The sequence below is a fragment of the Crocodylus siamensis genome, chromosome 1 (assembly GCF_052110815.1).
Source record: "Crocodylus siamensis isolate JL-2025a chromosome 1, ASM5211081v1, whole genome shotgun sequence".
Lineage (NCBI taxonomy): Eukaryota > Metazoa > Chordata > Crocodylia > Crocodylidae > Crocodylus > Crocodylus siamensis.
In genome coordinates, this window is record NC_143395.1 from 205,065,840 (window position 1) to 205,084,604 (window position 18,765).

At 45.1% G+C, this 18,765-nt stretch overlaps 1 protein-coding gene across 3 annotated transcripts in view; it reads right to left on the reverse strand.

The window, feature by feature from the left end:
* LOC149873930 (two pore channel protein 2-like) overlaps nucleotides 1-18,765 on the reverse strand; it is a 30,252-nt gene that overhangs the window by 10,750 nt on the left and 737 nt on the right. For all 3 annotated transcript variants that reach the window (XM_090053317.1, XM_090053307.1, XM_090053326.1), the window contains exons 2-13: nucleotides 17,161-17,243; nucleotides 12,202-12,316; nucleotides 11,409-11,537; nucleotides 10,729-10,845; nucleotides 7,512-7,630; nucleotides 7,141-7,242; nucleotides 5,506-5,632; nucleotides 4,008-4,209; nucleotides 3,594-3,738; nucleotides 2,505-2,690; nucleotides 1,187-1,251; nucleotides 537-624 (exon numbers count right to left, since the gene is read on the reverse strand). In XM_090053317.1, coding sequence (XP_089909443.1) covers nucleotides 537-624; nucleotides 1,187-1,251; nucleotides 2,505-2,690; nucleotides 3,594-3,738; nucleotides 4,008-4,209; nucleotides 5,506-5,632; nucleotides 7,141-7,242; nucleotides 7,512-7,630; nucleotides 10,729-10,845; nucleotides 11,409-11,537; nucleotides 12,202-12,316; nucleotides 17,161-17,243 — 1,478 coding nt within the window. The remainder of the gene's footprint in view (nucleotides 1-536; nucleotides 625-1,186; nucleotides 1,252-2,504; nucleotides 2,691-3,593; nucleotides 3,739-4,007; nucleotides 4,210-5,505; nucleotides 5,633-7,140; nucleotides 7,243-7,511; nucleotides 7,631-10,728; nucleotides 10,846-11,408; nucleotides 11,538-12,201; nucleotides 12,317-17,160; nucleotides 17,244-18,765) is intronic.

The window sequence follows — 18,765 nt, forward strand, 5'->3', positions numbered from 1 at the left end:
AGATCAGTTTAACTGGCATGGCCTCGCCTTTGTGAGGATCAGCTTTACTCCAACATGAACCAGACTGGTAGGGATGGCTGCTCAGACCAACAGCTGGGTCTACACTTGTGTGCCACTTCTAAAACAGGCAGCTGCAGGGGAGATTTAGGCTGGAGATTAGGAGGAACTTTCTGACTATGAGGGTTGTCAAACAGTGGAACAGGCTACTTTAGAGAAGCTGTAGCATCTCTGTCCCTGGAACCTTTTGAAAGCAGTTGAACAGACACTTGCCTGGGATGGGTTAGTCACAAATGATCCTGAATTGAGCAGGATGTTGGACTAGATAACCTCATGTGGCCCTTTCCAGCCCTAGTTTCCTCCGATCCTAAATGTAACTTGTGAAACCTGTAGTGTGGTTTATCTAAAGCCTAAAACACAGACTCTGCTCGCCACAAATTGGTCAAAGCTGATAGCCAACAGGCTCAGAATCACTGTCAGGCCACCCTCCAGATCAGCTCACTCTTAAGAAAAGGCTGCAAGCCCTCTTGCTTCTATACCTTTGAATGCTATCAACAATCCTTATGAGCCTGAGGACTCGCAGTATGAAGACAATATCCAACACCTGCTGACCGTTGTATTTACTTGCTGAGTAAGAAAATAAACAGGTTTTAATATACTCTTAAATTGATAAAGCTTCTTTGTCTGCTTAAGACAGAAATGTAAAAACTCTGGCATTCGGAGCTGTGCCAGGTGGCTAAAAACATTGTTCAGACCTTCCTACTGTGAACAACCCAGCATCACAAGGAAGTTTGCTCATTTCTAGCACTCCCCCCATCCCCACCCCCCCACAGAACCTCTATTAGAAACATGTATACTTATGGGTCTGGAGGTAAAATGAAGGTTCTCTCCTCAGTGGTCCATGCAACATAAGAGGTAGGATTTACATTAAATGGATACCTTTCATTGTTGATGTGTAGCTAGCTTATATCTGTTATAGTACTTTTGGTCTAAAAATATGAACTCCATTATTTACTGTACTTAATACCCCCCCCACTTCCTTCACACATCACAAACCCACAACAAATCTTGTTACCAAAATAAGTATTGTGCGCTTACAGACATGTTGAAAGCCTCTGAATTTCAGACATCTGTCAACTAGATATAACCTACTCAAATCAGACAAATAGGAAAGCAATGCTGAGCTTACTTGATTTGAACGCAGCATTGAGTATTGTAGCTACCAGAGCAGCAATGATGATTAAGGTGTCAAACCTAGTAGAGAAAAGTATGATTCTATTAAAAATCGTCATCACAGTCCTTTTGCTACCATACATGGTAGGCTAGTGATACACACAACACTTGGAATCCTGAAAAACGTTTAGACATGGACTTATAAATGCTAATGTGCACTTGCATGTGGAGCTGGACCAAAAATGCAAGCATAGATTTTGCCAGACTAGATCCATGAAACTTTTGCAAGAGGATTCCAAATGAAAACTAGTTGTTTTCTGTTGCACATTACCTTTCAGATGTGTTAAGTGCTCTTAAGAACAGGAACATCAGCACATTAGGGTGGGAAAACAAACTAAATGCCCTCTGAGCATCTCAGAGTTCTCTTACAGCAAGAATTCTCCCTAGCTCATCTTGAACAGCTCGTTTTGCAGACAGGTCAGACTACTATACAGGGGCAAAAGGTGAGTGGGAAGTGGTCCTCCAGCATCCCAGGAGGAACTGCTCCCAGCCTTCCCCACTTGGGCACTCTATTCTGTCCCCAAGTGACAGTGCAGAGCCAGCAGCCAGAGAAACCCTAAAAAGTAAGGATCCCTACCCCTCGCCACACACACGAGTCCTTTCCCCTTCGCTTCTATTCTGGACTTCCTCCTTTCCCCTCCGCTTACCTGGCTTGTTGGCATGATACTGGGGGAGCAGTTGGGGAAGGGGAATCCACTCATCCACCAATACTCTCTGGGTTGAGCTCAGCTCAAACAGTGGCAGCAGCAGGTGGGCATATTCCCCTTCCTTGCTTGCTTGTTCCTCTGAGACAATGCCAGCAACCACAGGTGAGCAGAGTGCAGGTGGGATGGGAGAAAGGTAAGAGGGGGGAGCAACAAGTGGAGTAGAGACTTGATCCACGCTGGCAGGGGATGATGCAAACCCAGTCCAGGCTGGTGCACACTTAAGCTTGGAACATATCCTGTCCTAGACAGCAAGCAAACTGGGCAGGCATGGAGCAGACTTGGCAGCTCTTCACCACATACCTGCTCACCAGCCCGCTAGGGGCAGGTCAGAGCAGCGCATGTTAGAGAGGGTATTAAAAAAACCTCTGTAGTCTGCAACTGCTCACAACATGTGCTCTCTTTAAACACAACTTAGTATTCCTTAGACTACCATATGCTAACTGTAACATGTAACTGCACCTTAAGTCTTTTCAAAAACACCCCCCCACCCCCGAGTCATTTCCATTGCACTCCACATTCCTAATGCAGCTAAGAAAGCCACACACCACAACTAAGAACCCTACTTACCAGTTCCAAAACTGGTTCTTTGCAAAGAATGTCCTGGGTTCATAAGTATACAGCTTCAAGAGTATCTCAGTGATATACAGAGAAAGGAAAGCCCACTCTGCGTATGAAATCAGTGGGTTTTCCTCATCCAAGGCAATGAATATAGCATTTATTAAAATGATCACATCGTAAGTCCAAACAAATCTCCTGCAAGAAAAAAAAAAAGCCAACCTTTTATATGCAATGACAGAAGAAGTCATAGTTCAAAGAACACTTTTCTCCCTCACCGACAACTACTCCCCACGCACTTACTCATTAAGGCAGCTTTGCCAACCAGTCATTTTTTCAATTTCAGTATTTTCTACAACTGTGTATTTAGGAGAGTTCTTATGACCATCTTGCACTTGAGCACATATTTCAGTAGAAGATTTCAAGTCACAGTGAACAACAGTGTATTTTCCCATGGTCAGAAGTGAGCATTTCTCAGATACTAGTAATAATTCAGCTGGCATCAAATCAAAGCCAGCTGGCAGTACTGATAAGAAGGTGAGAGTAGAAAGTAGAAGAGAAAAAAGAAACCAGAAACCAGTGAAATGGTGGGTTATAAAGAATACCAAGCCCTAAATTAGCTCTTAGCACCAGCTGAATGAGTCAGTGAAATGGAAGAAACTGCCTATTGCTATAGACATTACTGAGTTACTGTAAGTTTCACATAGCACTTAAGTCCAAGGATGGAAAGGAACAGCCAGGTTTTTGCGGGTCTAAATATTCAGTTTATCTGAAAACTCATGTACCAGCCACCTCTAACAAACATCTGCTCAGTTGTCCCCCATGCAGTGAAAGAACCGAATGGTGCTTTTTGGGAAATTTCTGGTGGGCTCAGGATTGTGCAGCCTCTTCTATTCATGTTAGAGGCAACACTCCCAGCAATTTGAGGAGGAGCAAAAATCTAGGCCAAGACTTTTGAAACAGCATACGCAGCACATTCACTTGTGCAGTGTTGGACTATTCCAGTCTGTTGCCAAAAGGAACACTTGCCTGGAAAGAATTACCAGTTTGCAACATATTTAAATATTGGAGGCTGCCTGTTGAGAGAGCAGAGACACCTACTTGTGTCTAACCATGCTGCGCAGAAATCTGCTTGCTGCAGAGTTATAGACATGGGGCAACCAGTGCTCCAGGGGATGGCTTCGGATTTTCATTGTGATCACCTGGATGTTCAGAAGGTCTGCCAGACGCACAAATGACTTTTTGTCTGCAACAGTCAAGGATGCTACATGTTAGGAGTTCACATTAGCAGAAATTTGCACAAGCAGCCTGGATAACAGCAGATCCAGTTCTGCAAGGGCAAGGGACCAGCCAAGTAGATGCTTAGGATTCAATTTCCTTAGTAGTACTTCAGAAACAAAATATAGCAATGCTATTGTTTAAGTAAGAAGAGCTACCCTGTCCTGTCCCCTCACCCCCAGAACCTTCCACACACCAAGTGTGATTTCACGAAGTTTTCAGTTTGTTCCTACTCACCCACATAACCTTTCTGCTCATCATCTGAGATTCTCAGCAAGAGCTCTCGATGGGAAGTGCTGATCTCTGGGGCCACTAGCTTGACTACCTGCTTCCACTGGGATTCTTTAACAACAAATTCTGAGCCTTCCTTGACCTTCAGGATGTTGAAGGCTTCTACCATCTTGTGACGCTTCATGTAGGCAAGTTTACGAATCTCATTCTGGAGAGGACAAAGGAGTTTAAGAGGTCTCACTTCTTAATTCCCCTCTATCCATCACTTTTGTCCATCTTAAAGTTCATATCTACAATTCTTTGCCATGGAATCTAGAACAGAACCTACAGGGAAAATGCACTAAAAAAAAAATAAAACAAATGGTCAAGAAGGTCACCATGCAACCAGAGGAGCAGAGAAGGACTTGTCTAATGTGACCCACCTGCTCTGCTGCAACTGCAGATAGAAGGTCACCAGGTGCCTCCTGCCTTACTCTCCACTAATGAATTGCACCTGACCCCAATTTCTGCTCAGTCTATCCAGGCAGGATGCACTGGCAGCAATTCTATCCTACAGATCAGATCTTGCAAGACTGAAAAAAGAGGTGGCTTCCCCTGGGCCTTGGATCACAATGCATGATAAAGACAAGGCAAACTGATGCATAAAGAACTGTATGGAGGGATGAGTTGCATGGTTTTGCCACACACTAGGAGGGCTCTCATACTAGAATACTGAAGAGCAGGAATCAGTTTAAATATCACAAATGGTAACAACTTCCTCAATTTCAATGGCACAGAATGGAGTTAGCGATCCCCAAGAAGCTGAACCCTATGATCAGAAAAGGCAACCACAGCTTTCATGATAAATCTTGTGTCCTGCTTCCATTAGGAGGTTGTCTCCCAGAGCTCCAAACAGGGTCAGCTTTATGTAATAGCACTTCTAGTTTAAGTCTGCACCATCTGGCGTCATGTGGACACTTAGAATTGTAGAAAATGAGGGTTGGAAGGGACCTCAGGAGGTCATTTAGTCCAACCCCCTGCTCAAAGCAGGGCCATCCCCCACTAGGTCATCCCAGCCAAAGCTTTGTTTAGTCAGGTCTTAAAAACCTTCAAGGATGGAGACTCTACAGCCTCTCTGGGTAACTTGTGGTAGTGTTTACTACCCTCTTAGTTAGAAAGTTTTTCCTAATATCTAAACTAAACTTTGCTTGCTGTAACTTGAGACCACTGTTCCTTGTTCTGTCATTTGCTACCACTAAGAGCAGTCTAGCTCCATCTTTAGGTAATTGAAGGCTACAATTAAATCTGCACTCAGTCTTCTCTTCTCTTCTCCAGAAGAAGTAAGCCTCGTTCCCTCAGCAGCTCCTCATAAGACATGTGCCTCAGTCCCCTAACCATTTTGAACAGCAGAGAACCATTAAAAATGTGAAGAGGTCAATAAAATCCAATGTTTTCCAATCCTACATGGACAAGCCGTAGCTTGTTGTTGTTTCTGGATCAGATGATGCGCTTCCCTAGCCTTTACCTTTAAGTGTTTTCTGTAATTGTTGTACACAACAGCCAGGAAGACAGACATGAAGATGTAGGTGTTGATTATAACATAGGTGATGAAAAACAGGGAGTACCACCAACTGAAGTCAAATGCTGGCATCCTAGAGAAAAAGGGGGAGAGTGCCTTTAAATCACTTTTGCAGCAGACAACAAGCACACAGACATCATCTTAACTGCTGTAATCCTGTTTCAAACAGGCTTTGAGAAGTCACATTCCCCTCTAGACAGCTGAGAGCAGACAAATGAAACAATTATAGAGATAAGATACGCACACTTGGAAAGAGAAGCCACAGTCTGTTTGCCCTATAAACAGTCTGTAGCACTGAGAGGCAACCTCTGCTAGTCATGGACCAGAAAGACCCATCTCAGGTCGGAAGCAGATCAGTACTTCTCCCCAGAGAGAGTCCAGAGGAGAGCCACGCGCATGATCAGAGGTCAGGAAAACAGATCTTACGATGACAGGCTGAGAGCCATGGGACTCTTTAGCCTGGAAAAGCGTAGGCTCAGGGGTAATCTGATGGCCACCTATAAGTTTATTAGGGGTGACCACCAGGATCTGGGGGAACGTTTGTTCACCAGAGCGTCCCAAAGGATGACGAGGTCGAACGGTCACAAACTCCTGCAAGACCGTTTCAGGCTGGACATAAGGAAGAATTTCTTTACTGTCCAAGCCCCCAAGGTCTGGAACAGTCTGCCAGCGGAGGTGGTTCAAGCACCTACATTGAACACCTTCAAGAGTAAATTGGATGCTTATCTTGCTGGGATCCTATGACCCCAGCTGACTTCCTGCCCTTTGGGCGGGGGGGCTGGACTCAATCTCCCGAGGTCCCTTCCAGCCCTGATGTCTATGAAATCTATGAAATCCTTTTAGTTGTTTACTACAAGGTGTGCCTGAACCATTTGATATATGCAGCTCTGGCATACAAATAAGTTCAAAAGTTGACATCAGATCACCCAGCTGAGTGAATCACAGTGCAACTGAAAACCCTATCAGGATACACAACAGGCAGCACTGCGTGGCCAAGAAAGTATTCAAGTGGCATTTCCTAAGGTGTGGTGGTTTAAACTGACCAATTTAAAATGTTGCATTAAGAGATCTTTCCACAGGCTGCAACTGTACCTACAAAGCACAAGACTGAACACGGTTTTAAAGCATGCCAGCATCGTCTGTAACATCATTGCATGAGAAGCCTCAGAGAGAATACTCTTGGAGTCAAATTGCTCTTAATGTGCCACTGCCTCCTCCCTTCACTGAAAATGAAGATAAGTTATGCAACCCAGCACACACTAGTACTTTACCATGTGTACTATATGAACAGAGAGGTACTGGTTTCCTAGCTTTTACAATCTCCAAGTTAAAGAAGCCTAAAAGGAAGGCAGGGGAAAGGGGTAGAGGGAGAAGACCAATATGCTGCTTTAAGGTAATCTTTCCATCAACTGCAGAAAGGCTTTGGATCCTACACCAGGCTGCTCATACTGTTTTATGCCCATGGTGATGTCTTATTTATTTTTTTACTGCCATTAAGTGCATCAGTGCAGTGGGATATTCTAGTTCAGGCCTCAGAAGTACTGTGAAGGATGGGTCACTGCCAGAGTGCAGGGTACGTACATGACATCAGGGCTGTTAGCTGTGGTTACCAGCACATACAGGTCAAACACAATTTCTAGGTAGTTTGTGAAATACGGGGATCCTTCCACCGTCTGGAGATTCCTAAAGAGAAAGAAGCAGCAGGAAGTTACATATTGACATCAGGTGACTGATACACAGGCTGTGCAAAGGCTGGTGGGGCTGCTGTTCATTTCAGACTACAGGCACTTAGCTTTGATTTTTTTAAGAGCATCAAGCCCCCACTGACTTGAGGAATGAGCAGTCAGGCAGTAGCTGAGCACTGTTCCCCATTCTCACACATTTGATCTGCTGGATTTGGGGCTGCTGTGTTTCAAACCCATACTGAACTGCAACAAGGAGAGTACTCTCACCTGTCACCAAACAACTTCAGAGCCATGAGAGAAAACATGAGGACGCTGAACATGAAGAGCAGGAAGACATACGTGATCTCTGGCAGCGTGTTTCGGATGCTGCGGAACGCTCTCCGCATCTGCCAAGACAAAGCCACAAGAAGCATAACGCCGGGCGAGTTAGCGGGACATGAACCTTGGGCACCGCCTTACATGGCACATCAGAACGGTGGCAGGGTACAGGGACACTACTGCTGCTATAGCAGTAGAAGCAGACTGTGCTGTGGCAGCAGTAGCCAGGGACTTCAAGTCCCCAGGGCAGGTAAGACCCCTCTCCCTACCCGACGCCACCAGCAAGGTTTTGCTCAGGATGCAGATCTTGCTAGTTATGCTTCTGCAAGCCACCCTGAGGAACAAAACAATACAAGCTTCCCCTTCCCTTCCACTCCATGCCAGGGTCAGCCACCACATAGTGATAGACAGACAGCACAGAACCCAGGAGCTACCATTGCTGGTCCATGCTAACAGAAATTAACCAAGATTGCCCAACTGACTGAGCATTACTTGTCATCAGCCTGACATTTTACCCTCAAAAGGCACCACCTCACTACTAGATTCTCTGTACTCTGTATTTTCTTTGTTACCTCTTACACTGAGTTTTTCTGTGCCCGTGATGGATTTCCACAACTACAATGACCCTAGTCTGAAGACAGGCTGAGATAACTCCAAGAAGCACACACCATCTCATTCATTTCAGCAGGCTGATTACCCAGAGACAGGAATTTAGACTCAACAGCAAAAGAAACAGTGAACAAATCAAAGCATTCTAGAAAGGAGAGGCAGCCATGCTACAAAGACTTGCAGTCTGTTGTGAGGGTGTCTCTATAGCCAGAAAGATGCAAGGTCAGACAAGTTTCAGATTGTGAACTTCAGCAGCACAGAAGCCTGAGCTCATTCATCTAGTTTAAAAAGCATTCTTCCTCCCTCTCCTCCTGTTTTCTATCTTTATCCAGAAGCCAGTACTCAGGCAGAATGGAGTCCAAGCATCCTGAGTATGCTTCATCAGCGTGGAGTATTTAGCAAGCCTCCCTCCCTCAGTCCCCTCCCCCAACACATAGCAAGTGTTCTTCACCAAACACTGAATGGTAGCATTTGAATTATCATGACCTACTTAAACTCATTTGTTGCAGTCAGTCCAGAACAGGCCGACCCAGATCATGGATTCCAGTCAGCCCAAGACAAATGGGATGAAAGATTACAGGGTTAAGCAAGACACTGCTACAAATTGTCCATAGGGAAACAAGGGACCACACATAGAGGATTCCAATCTTGTTGCTTGCCACTTGCTAACAGGTACCTTGAAGCATGGAGAAGGCTCCAGGTCAAGAACACAAGCAGAAGAAAGGGAATGCCAACCCAACACTTCCAAGGGGACCATGGACTGGGCTGTGCTGCAGTGTTACCCATCCAAGTTCCAAAACCCCATAACACCACAGCAGGTAAGCACAGATGCTCTGTGGCTGAAGCAGGAGCTAACAGGTCAACAAGCCACTTGTTCTGCTTTGTGAGGAGATGACACATGTGCCCTCCCCCATTCTGTCAGAGGTCACCCCCAGTGCATCATCTTGGCAACTGCCTCCACAGCTATGTACTCCTTACTTTGCAACTTGGGAGTTGCAGTCAGGGTTAAGCCTTAGCAACCCTCCATCCCCTGGCAGGCATGGCCTGAATACCTCCCACTGATGAAACCCCCGCCAAGGGAATGCTTGGATTCCATTCTCCCCCAGTTACATATATACACAGGCTGATCATAGGGAATTTGAGAAGAGGCAAAACTGAGACGATAAACAGCTGCTCCAGAAGCTTCAATGAAGCTGAAAACCACTGGAGCCAGTTTTCTCCTCACAGTAAAGGAGGCCAATGAATTCGCACAGAGACAGGGTTGCCTTGGGCAGCAGATGCAATGATTCAGACTTCTGCTTACAGAGATAAGAGGCCAAAGTCCCGGTTGTGTCTGAGGAGAGTACAATTATAGATTGAGCTGTCCTCATCTTCCTCGAAGGAGTCTAGGACAGTTTGGCAAGCAAGTGAGGCTGCAGAACAGGTAAGAGCCACAGGATGATGCTTGCACAGGGTTTGGAGAGAATAGCTGGGGTGTGAACTTCATTAAGAATCAGGACCAACAAGAAGAATGATCCAAAAGTGTCTAGATTCTATCCTGAATCTTGTTGATCCCATTCCCAAAAGCCAGCAAGAATTCAGTATGTGACCACATGGATGGCAAAACAAGCAGAGAAGGATTTTCACTACTGATAATCCAATGAAGCAAACAAAGGCATTGACTTCAGAGACTCACTGGACTCTAGACAACATTGCACCCAGATAATTCATTGTATTGTAGAGTTTAATAAATAAATAAAAATCTCCCCATGAAATTCTATAGAAAGTTACACTGGTGTATCATTTGTCTGTAGGGTTGACTTGCATTTAATTCCAGGGTAGCCCTTTGATCAGAGCAAACAGGCTCCCCCATCCCCAGTGTGGCAAGGCTCTGTAGGAAGCCCCAACTGCATAGAGCCACCTACGGAAAGCTGGCTGTGTGTTTGGTGTGGATACACAACACCTTTTTATCCCAGGATAATATACCTCATTTTACTCTGAGTGAAATTACACTGCTGTATGGAACAGAGAGGGTATTGTGGCTCATTTTTTGTGATCTGGACACAAAGAAAGATACTAGCCGTGCCCGATGGCTTCTGTTATTCCAAAGCCTTACCATTTACTTCCTGCAGGACTGAGTCAGCTTCTCCAGACATGGCTGGCCATACATCTCCACTCACTTAGCAGGAAAGAAATCCTATTGATGAGATGCACTAGTCTGCACTGTCACAGCCCAGAACATGTAGGTTTATTCTATACTATGTGCATGCTCTGCCTAAGCCGGGCAGCGAGAGCTACATCTTATGAAAAGAATAATTTCAACATGACAGCAAAGCTCTAGGAGTACTTCAAATCTGCACCAAGGGAAAGAGTGCTACATGCTTGCACACACTGGGGAAGTCTTACTCTGAACAACCAAGAGAGCATATCTGGTTCAAAGGGAAAGGTATTGATAGCTGCAATATGAGCTCACATATCTGTACCCCATTTTGTCAAATGCTCCAATTCAGAGAGAACAATTTTCAGCTTACAAAAATCCAATACAGGTACATTTGTATGATGACAAAGTACTGCTTACCTGGCGACTCTCTGTAAAGTTTACTAAGAAGATGGGTCTCATGATCCTTGAGTACCTGACACTGGTTATGTTGCAGATTTTAAGAGCCCCATGGATAATCAGGTCAGTTAAGGACACCTGTGGAAAAAGGTACAATTAACAGAAAATTACTTAGGGCTTGTATAGCTGGGGAAACTGACTGAAACTGTTCTAAAAAGTATCCATGCAAGGAGGTATTCCAGAAAAGCTGTAGCTACTTGAAGTCTACAGCTGACCCTGATCTGAGATAGCTTTCCTGTATAGACAGCCTTAAGCACTTAAGGCTTAACACCAACTCATAAAAAGCATCTCTTGTAGGGGGTGGGGTTTCAGTAAGTTAAACTGTGTTATTACAGGAAATATTTCAAATCACTTCTAAGAGAACAATGCAAACAAGGCCACCCTATCTTGCTACATTTTCTTATCCTGAGTTTCAACAACTAGGCCCAGTTTGTCATGCTATGACCCAAAATTTAACCTTGAAAAGGAAGGGGCATGTCAGTGCCATTCAGATAATAGCTATGTACAGTCAAAGCCAGCCCCACCATTTTCATGCTGCCATGAACTCTTTGTGCCCATGAAAACAGAAATAGGAAAAGGCTCAAATTTAAAAGCTTTCCACCCAAAGCATTGTGCCTGCAACTAAGCAAAAGGGAACTCACCAGTATTGCCATCATAAGGCAGATATTCTTTGCATCCTTCCAGAATGTATTGCGTGGAGTGACTTTTGCAAAGTGCAACAGTCGACTAAAGAATACTAAAAGACATAAGACCTCAACCAGTGAAGTGGCCTGGAAACAGAAGGAAAGTTAAGAAAACTAACTGACTTTGCTGAATTGTCCTATTTTTCCCCCCCCCTAAACACTGCAGGTATCAGCAAAGCCCCTCATAAACGTATGTTGACAGAAAAGGTTTCTCTGCTTGTATAGCTATACCATATTGCCAACCACCATGTTGGAAATCAACAAAAAGCTCTCCTATTGGAAGAGCTGCATCCAAAACAGATGTTTTGTCCACAAACCTGCATCAGCAGGAGCATGGATTTTTCATATTTAGAGTTATGTGGGCACAGCTGTGTTGGCTGTCATGAAAACCTGCACTCCGGCCATAAGACCAAGGTAGGAAGGAATGCGTCAGATGGGTTCTCTGTTGGAAATCTGCTGTTGACTCATCTTATTTCAAGCCCTCCCTCACCCACCTTGTATCTATACTTGCAGCTCACAGTTAAAGGGTCATATCTCTAGGTTGTATAAAAAAAAAGCCAGAGATAATTGATATTATTTATTGTTATTCTTATAGTAATAAACAGCTCAACAGCCTTCTCCACCAAATGCAGGCAGAGAAATACTGATTATTTATTTGTGCAGCAAAGCTATCATAGGTGGCTTCCCATCTGTTCTCCACAATCTGCATAACAAAATTGCAATACTGTTTCCATTTTATCCCAATGGTTACCAAGAATGGAAGTGGGTACACAGCAGGGTCTTCAAACACAGCAAGGGAAAGGTTTACAAAAACGAAGAAGTAGGTGGCTGCTTGCATAGTCCAGTGGTTGTAGAGATAATAAAGTCTGGGAAGGCAAAACCACAGTCATTTTAAATTAGGGTATTAGTACATATATGCATTAATGTAAGTGTACAACAGAAGAGATAAAAGGTCCTTCCACACTATTCGAGGCAGATTGATTTTAAGTGCTGGTAGGCAACAAGAAACTGTCCTGAGCATTAGCTGTTTAAAGATCACCATAACACACATTATTTCTTAGAAGACCTCAGGTGGACTCAGCAGGTACCACAAGCAGCTGTTTCCTGAGGTTTTGCAAGTTACCCCTGTCTAATTGCTGTTCCCAAGGAAACCAATTCATTTACACAGGTTTTTGCTTCTGATTACGTGGATTGGATGTTTCTCAACTGTTCAAGACAGCGGACTATAACCACACTTTATCTAACCTCACAGAGCAATATAAAGGGGAATCCAAATATTGTGAACTCGTTTTAAACTTAACTCTTAGAATGAATCAATCTGGATTAAAAAAAACAAAACAAATACAAAGTTACCCACCCTTCATAATTGCCCCTTTTCTTAAAATGGGAATACCACATAAGGTTGTTAATTTAGATGTGCATCATAGAAAATTAGGATTGGAAAGGGCCTCAGGAGGTTATCTAGTACACCCCCTGCTCAAAGTGGGACCCCCAGTTAGATCATGCCAGCCAAAGGGCCATAAAAACTTCCAAGGATGGAGATTCCACCACCTCTCTGGGAAACCTGCTCTAGTGTTTTACTACCCTCTTAGTGAGAAAAATTCTTCCCAATATCTAACCTAAACTTCCCTTGCTGCTGCTTGAGCCCATTGCTCTTTATTCTGTCATCTGCCACCACTGAGACCAATCTACCTCCATCCTCTTTTGAACCCCCTGCTTCAGGTGGTTAAAGGTTGCTATTAAGTCCCCTCTTCTCTAGACTAAATAAACCTAGTTCCTTCAGCCTCTCCTTACAAAACATGTCCCCTAACCCCCTCACCATTTTTGTCACCCTCCACTGGACTGTCTCCAATTTGTCCACATCCTTTCTGTAGTGGGGGGCCCCAAAACTGAACACAGTACTCCAGATGTGGCCTCACTAGTGCTGAATAGAGGGGAATAATCACTTCCCTTGACCTGCTGGCAACGCACCTACCAATCCAACCCAGTATGTCATTAGCCTTTGAGCCAACAGTGTGCCCTTGTTGTAATTCAGCTTACTGTCCACCATAGCCCCCAGGTCCTTTTCTACAGAGCTGCTGCCCAGCCAGTCTGTCCCCAGCCCGTCTTGGTACATGGGGTTGTTCTGTCCTACACGCAGGACTTTGCACTTGTCCTTGCTGAACTTCCCGAGATTCTTTTTGGCCCAATCCTCCAATTTTAGGTCACCGAATCCTATGGCCCTACCCTCCAGCATGAAAGAAGTCTGATGAGCTTTCAGGTATTTTACTTAACCCAGGAGTGAGTAATTATTTGGGCCAGTGGGCAATGTAGGGAATTTTGGCAAGCTGGGTCAGCACCATTCCCACCTCCCCCAACAGCTCATCAAAACTCCCTAAGCAGTCTCACCCCATCCATCTGCCCATGTGGGTCCTGGCCAGTCTCCATGGAGATCCCAGGATTTCAGGGTAGTGTCATAATGGGGCTGGGGCCCATGGCAGAGCCACAATCTGTGTCCATATGCCCCTCCCTGAAGAACCAAGGCCTGTTGCAGGGGTGTGCCGGCAGCGAGTCATGGCTCTGCACTCAGCTAAGAAGAAACATCTGGGAGTGGGATGGGCAGGGCCCAGCCTGTCTGCCCTGCTCCTGGATGCCACTCCTGGCCCACCCACAGTCCCATCCTGACCAAGCGTGGAGCAGAACTGTGACCTTCTGCCCACATGCCCCTGCAATGAGCACCAGTTCTGCGGGCAGGGGCATGCGAAGAGCAGATCCCGGCTCTGCTCAGGACCTCAGCCCTGCTTTGTCACCACCAAGCCATCTTGGGCTCTCCAGAGACCAGCTGGGACCTGCATGGGCAGGGTGTGCAGCCAGCTGGACAGGAAGGGTCCCTGGGCAAAAGGGTAGCTGTGTCTGGGGCCAGGCCCAGGATCTTGGGGCAGTGATAATGAGGTGCTCAGGCCTGGGCAGAGCTGCAATCTGTTTTCCACATGCCCCTGCATGTGGGACCCATGCCTGTAGCAGGGGCATTCAGGGGGCAGATCGCAGCTCTGCCCTGGTCCCAGTCCCATACTGTCACCACTCAAGATCCTGGCCTCACCTACCTGTCCTGTTCCCCACCCACCTGGAGTTCCATAACATCCAACTGGCTGCACATGCCACAGCCAGGGCAAGACTAAAGGACCTGCCACGGGCTGGACAAAATCCAGTGGGCCGGATGTGGTCCACACACCAGATTTTGCCCAAACCTGACTTAATTTATGTGTCTGTTTCTTCCCCAAACCTGAAAAGGAGTGCTTTATGCCCCCAAGTTTATCAAATTTCTCTTCCAGCCATTCATTTAGTCCAAGATGGCACAAACGCACAACTCTCAGTGGGAAACAGTGTCAATGGATATTCAACAGGACAGGCTTTACTTACACATAATAGTAAATTAGAGAAGGGGAGGGAATTTGTTTGAAAAGCTGTTTGTGAGCAGCTCAAACACCTGACATAAGGTATTCTGGGAGAGTTTGAGTTCCATTGGTCCTGCTCCCCTCAGCCCTCCCCTGCACTGTACAAGAGTTAGGAAGCAGCTCCTTCACCCAGGGAGAGCTCAAAGCTTACTATTCGGTAGCAGAACTGCAGAAGGTGCATGTACATTTTGGTGGGCAGAGGGAAGGGATGCTAGAGCTGCTGGCAAGTGCCATGAAGCTTATGTCATGTAGCTTGATGGAAATATCTGCCAAGGATCTTAGCCCAAGGCTGGCCAACCTGCAACATGGATACCACAAGCAGTATAGGCAACCTCTGTGTGCACCACAAGGCAGGCTAGGGAGGGGACTGGCAGTACAGTAGCAGATAAGGTGGAAAGTAGAAAGCAAAGCAGAAAAAGAAATATTGGGAAGGGGGCACAGGGAAGGAAGCAGGAAGCAGAGCAAAAGATCAGGCATGGAAAGGTGATCACAGTGGAACTTGGCAAAAGTGTGGAGATAATTTGTAACATGCTTGCCATGCCAAAAAGGCTGGCCTCCAATGCTTTTGTGTATCCATGTTTAGGCAGAATGGAAGATTTGAAGGAAATGAAATGTTTATCGCTTGGGTGTCTGGTCCAAGCAATCTGATAGCAGAGAAACCACAGAGCACTAACAGATCTGAAAGCTTGGGGGGGGGGGACACACGACACATGGCTGAATTAATCACAAAAAACTTGATTCAATTCTATCTTTTACCCCACACCCTCTATGGCAGTGTTTCTCAACCCATGGGTCGCATCCAGAAGTGGGTCACAAGAGTCATGAACAAACTTCAAAGTTGATTATCCTTTAAAGTAGGAAAAGTGTGGGAAACTGAGGCTTTTCCCTTGCAGGCTGGCAGAATTCCAGCCTGCAAGGGGCTGTGTGCCCCTCCCCCCAGCTCCCGATGCATGGGGGGGCTGGGCAGCAGCAGGTCAGGAGTGAGGGGCACTGGGTCAGGACTAGCCATTGATGTTTACAAACAGGTAATGGTACAAAAAAGGTTAAGAGCTGCTGCCCTATAGGACTCTTTTACACTCCTTCCCTTTTGCACTACCTTCTCTTTTAATGCTTTATTACTAAGGAGTTCATTTGTATAGTCAAAAGTTCTGTTCAGTCTGAATAGGCCTAGTCACCAAAAGGGAATAAATCAGTCAGTCAGAATTGTTTTGGTTAAAGTCTGAGTGACTTCTGACAAAAAGCACAAGAGGATAGATTCCTAAACATTTCTACCAGAGGCAGCCAGCCAACAGCTCAGATTTCAGTTTAGTATGGTGTTGCCATACCATGCCAAGTTTCTGAAGAGTTCTCCAAAAAAGAATAGGAAAACAGCATTCAAGACTTAACATTATTGGCAAGATGACAAAGCAAGGATCCCACTTCCTGTATTCACACATCACACAACTCCCTCACCACATTCTCTTCATTTCCCCACCACACACACAAATTTATATAAAAGGAGAGTACAAACACAGGAAAAAGGCTTTATTCCGTTTGCTGCTATTCTTTTATTCCTCAACCCTGCAAAAATTTGAATATACTATATATACTCTTAACTTCAAGCATACAAATTATTTCTTTTAAGCTGCTGAGGATCTGCATACGAACAGAGCAGCGGCTGTACGTAACATTTCATAGAATCATAGAAAAGTTGCTCTGGAAGGACCTTTGGGAGGTCATCTAATCCAACTCTCAACTTGAGGCAGCAACATCCTTAACAAACCATCTTAGACAGATGTCTAAGATAGTCTAAATGTATGTCTAAACATTTAGGGCTCGTGGACAGAGGTGACGTCTTTTATTAGACCAACAAGATTTTTGCAAAAAAGTGTCTTTAATTGCAAGCTTCTGGGCACAAACACTCTTTGTCAGGCATCAGAGAAAAGATTGTAAATGTTCTCCTAGGTAGAAATGAAAGATCATATTTCACAGTATTTCACAGAGGAGTCAATAGATAGAAATTTTTTTTTGCAAAAATCTTGTTGGTCTAATAAAAGATACCACGTCTGCCCACAGGACCCGACTGCTTTTTCCTCTAGACCAATACAGCTACAACCTGGATACCTGTCTAAACATTTGTAAGACCAGAGCCTTGGTCGCCAAGTTAGTTTCCATTTCCCCTTGCATCAAGCAAGACTCCTTTAATAGTTGGGGGATGTTGAGTAAAAATATTTTCCAGTCAAGCACTTGAACACTTTGCATGGTAGACCATGGTGGATTTCAGGTCATTTTATTACCTGACTGCTTGCGGCGAGGTTTCAAATGGAATATTCCTGTTATACTGAGCATCGCAAACAAAAGCTGCCGCCAGCAGAAGATCCTGTAGGTGGGGGTGGGAGGGGTAGCGGGGGGGAGGCAGAGCAGACACAAACAAGAAAGTCTTTAGTACTTTAACAATCTAAAACTCTTACTTTATTTCATTTCACACATGCTTCCAAAGATACCTTTCAAGGAAGCATAATTTTAACTTTTGATATTTCACAAAACAAGAGATTAATCTGGAAGATCAAAATAATGCTGACCATGTTTCAACAAAGAGACTTTGTTTGTGATATGCAGCTTTGGAAATTATGCATTAATTAATTAACAGCACTTGTGTATTCTCCTGCTCGTGGCACTCTACTTCAATTTAGTTGGGGGTTAAAAAAAACAAAAACAAAACAAAAACCAAAAAACTTATTTAGCATTTAAATCCTGAGGAGTATTGCAGTTCTATTACAGGCTTGCCTGACTAAAAACATGCAGAGATAGGAATAGTTCAGCTAATCACCAGATGATATTGGCAACTGGCTAAACATCAGGAGCACTGAGTTGGGGAGACCTGGCAGGGAGGAAGAATTTTTGCAAGCTTCTTCACTGTGCCAAGACAACAATGTTCATTTGAAAAGTATTCCTGGAAGCAGTTTTCACTAAAGCTACGGGAGGGGTCACAACCATGGCCACAGCAGTGCAGGTGTGGTGCTAATTGGGCCAGGACGGGCTGCCTTCTTGCAATTCTGAGACAAACTGCAGGCAAGCCCGTGAAGTCCATTTCTTAGCAATTTACAGCTTCTCCCCTTAAGATCTCACTGAGATGGTACCAGACCAAAAACAACAGTCCCTCCAACATCTGCTAATACTGTAAGGGCATTCCTTTAACAACTTGCAACAGGAACGGATCTATTTGACCTGGAAGTTCATTAGGAATGTTACATGTATGCACACACCCCGCTGCTCGCCTCTTTTCTAGCTTAGTATCTCTATGCTGTGTTTCAGCACTTAGCATTACTTCAGTTTACGTTTTAACAAAAAGGCTGAGGTAGGCATTTCACACTTCAGCAACTGAGCCAAGAGTTTAGTTATTGGCTTTAGAAACACAGGATGGAGTAGCACAGACAGCTTCTCTGGTTCAGAGGACACAGGATACTCTGACTACGTAAGCCAGTCCATACCAGGGCAGACCTATTGCTGAACAAGTCTGCATTGAGATTAATGGATTAACTATTCAAATGCAGGCATTCACTACAGGGGCCTTCTGGCTTAACCTAGTGACCTGCAAAGCTTTTCCTCCAGCACTGCTGCAGTACCCTGCTCTCAGACACCTGAGTCCTTCTAGCTACAGGTACTCCTGCTGTCATGCCTACACCCTGTCATGGTGGGGCAGCTCCTAACTATGTCCACACACTATCTTTCAGCCTGGCCGAAGAGGGGGACTGGGGCACCATTGCCAGGTCATAGGCAGAGTCCCAGGCCATCTCAGCATGCAGACAGGATCACAGTGGCAGCGTGACAAGGATTGTCGCCACCTAGCCATTCTGCCTACGCCTGTGCTGGATGCTGATCCAAAACACCTACACACCTGA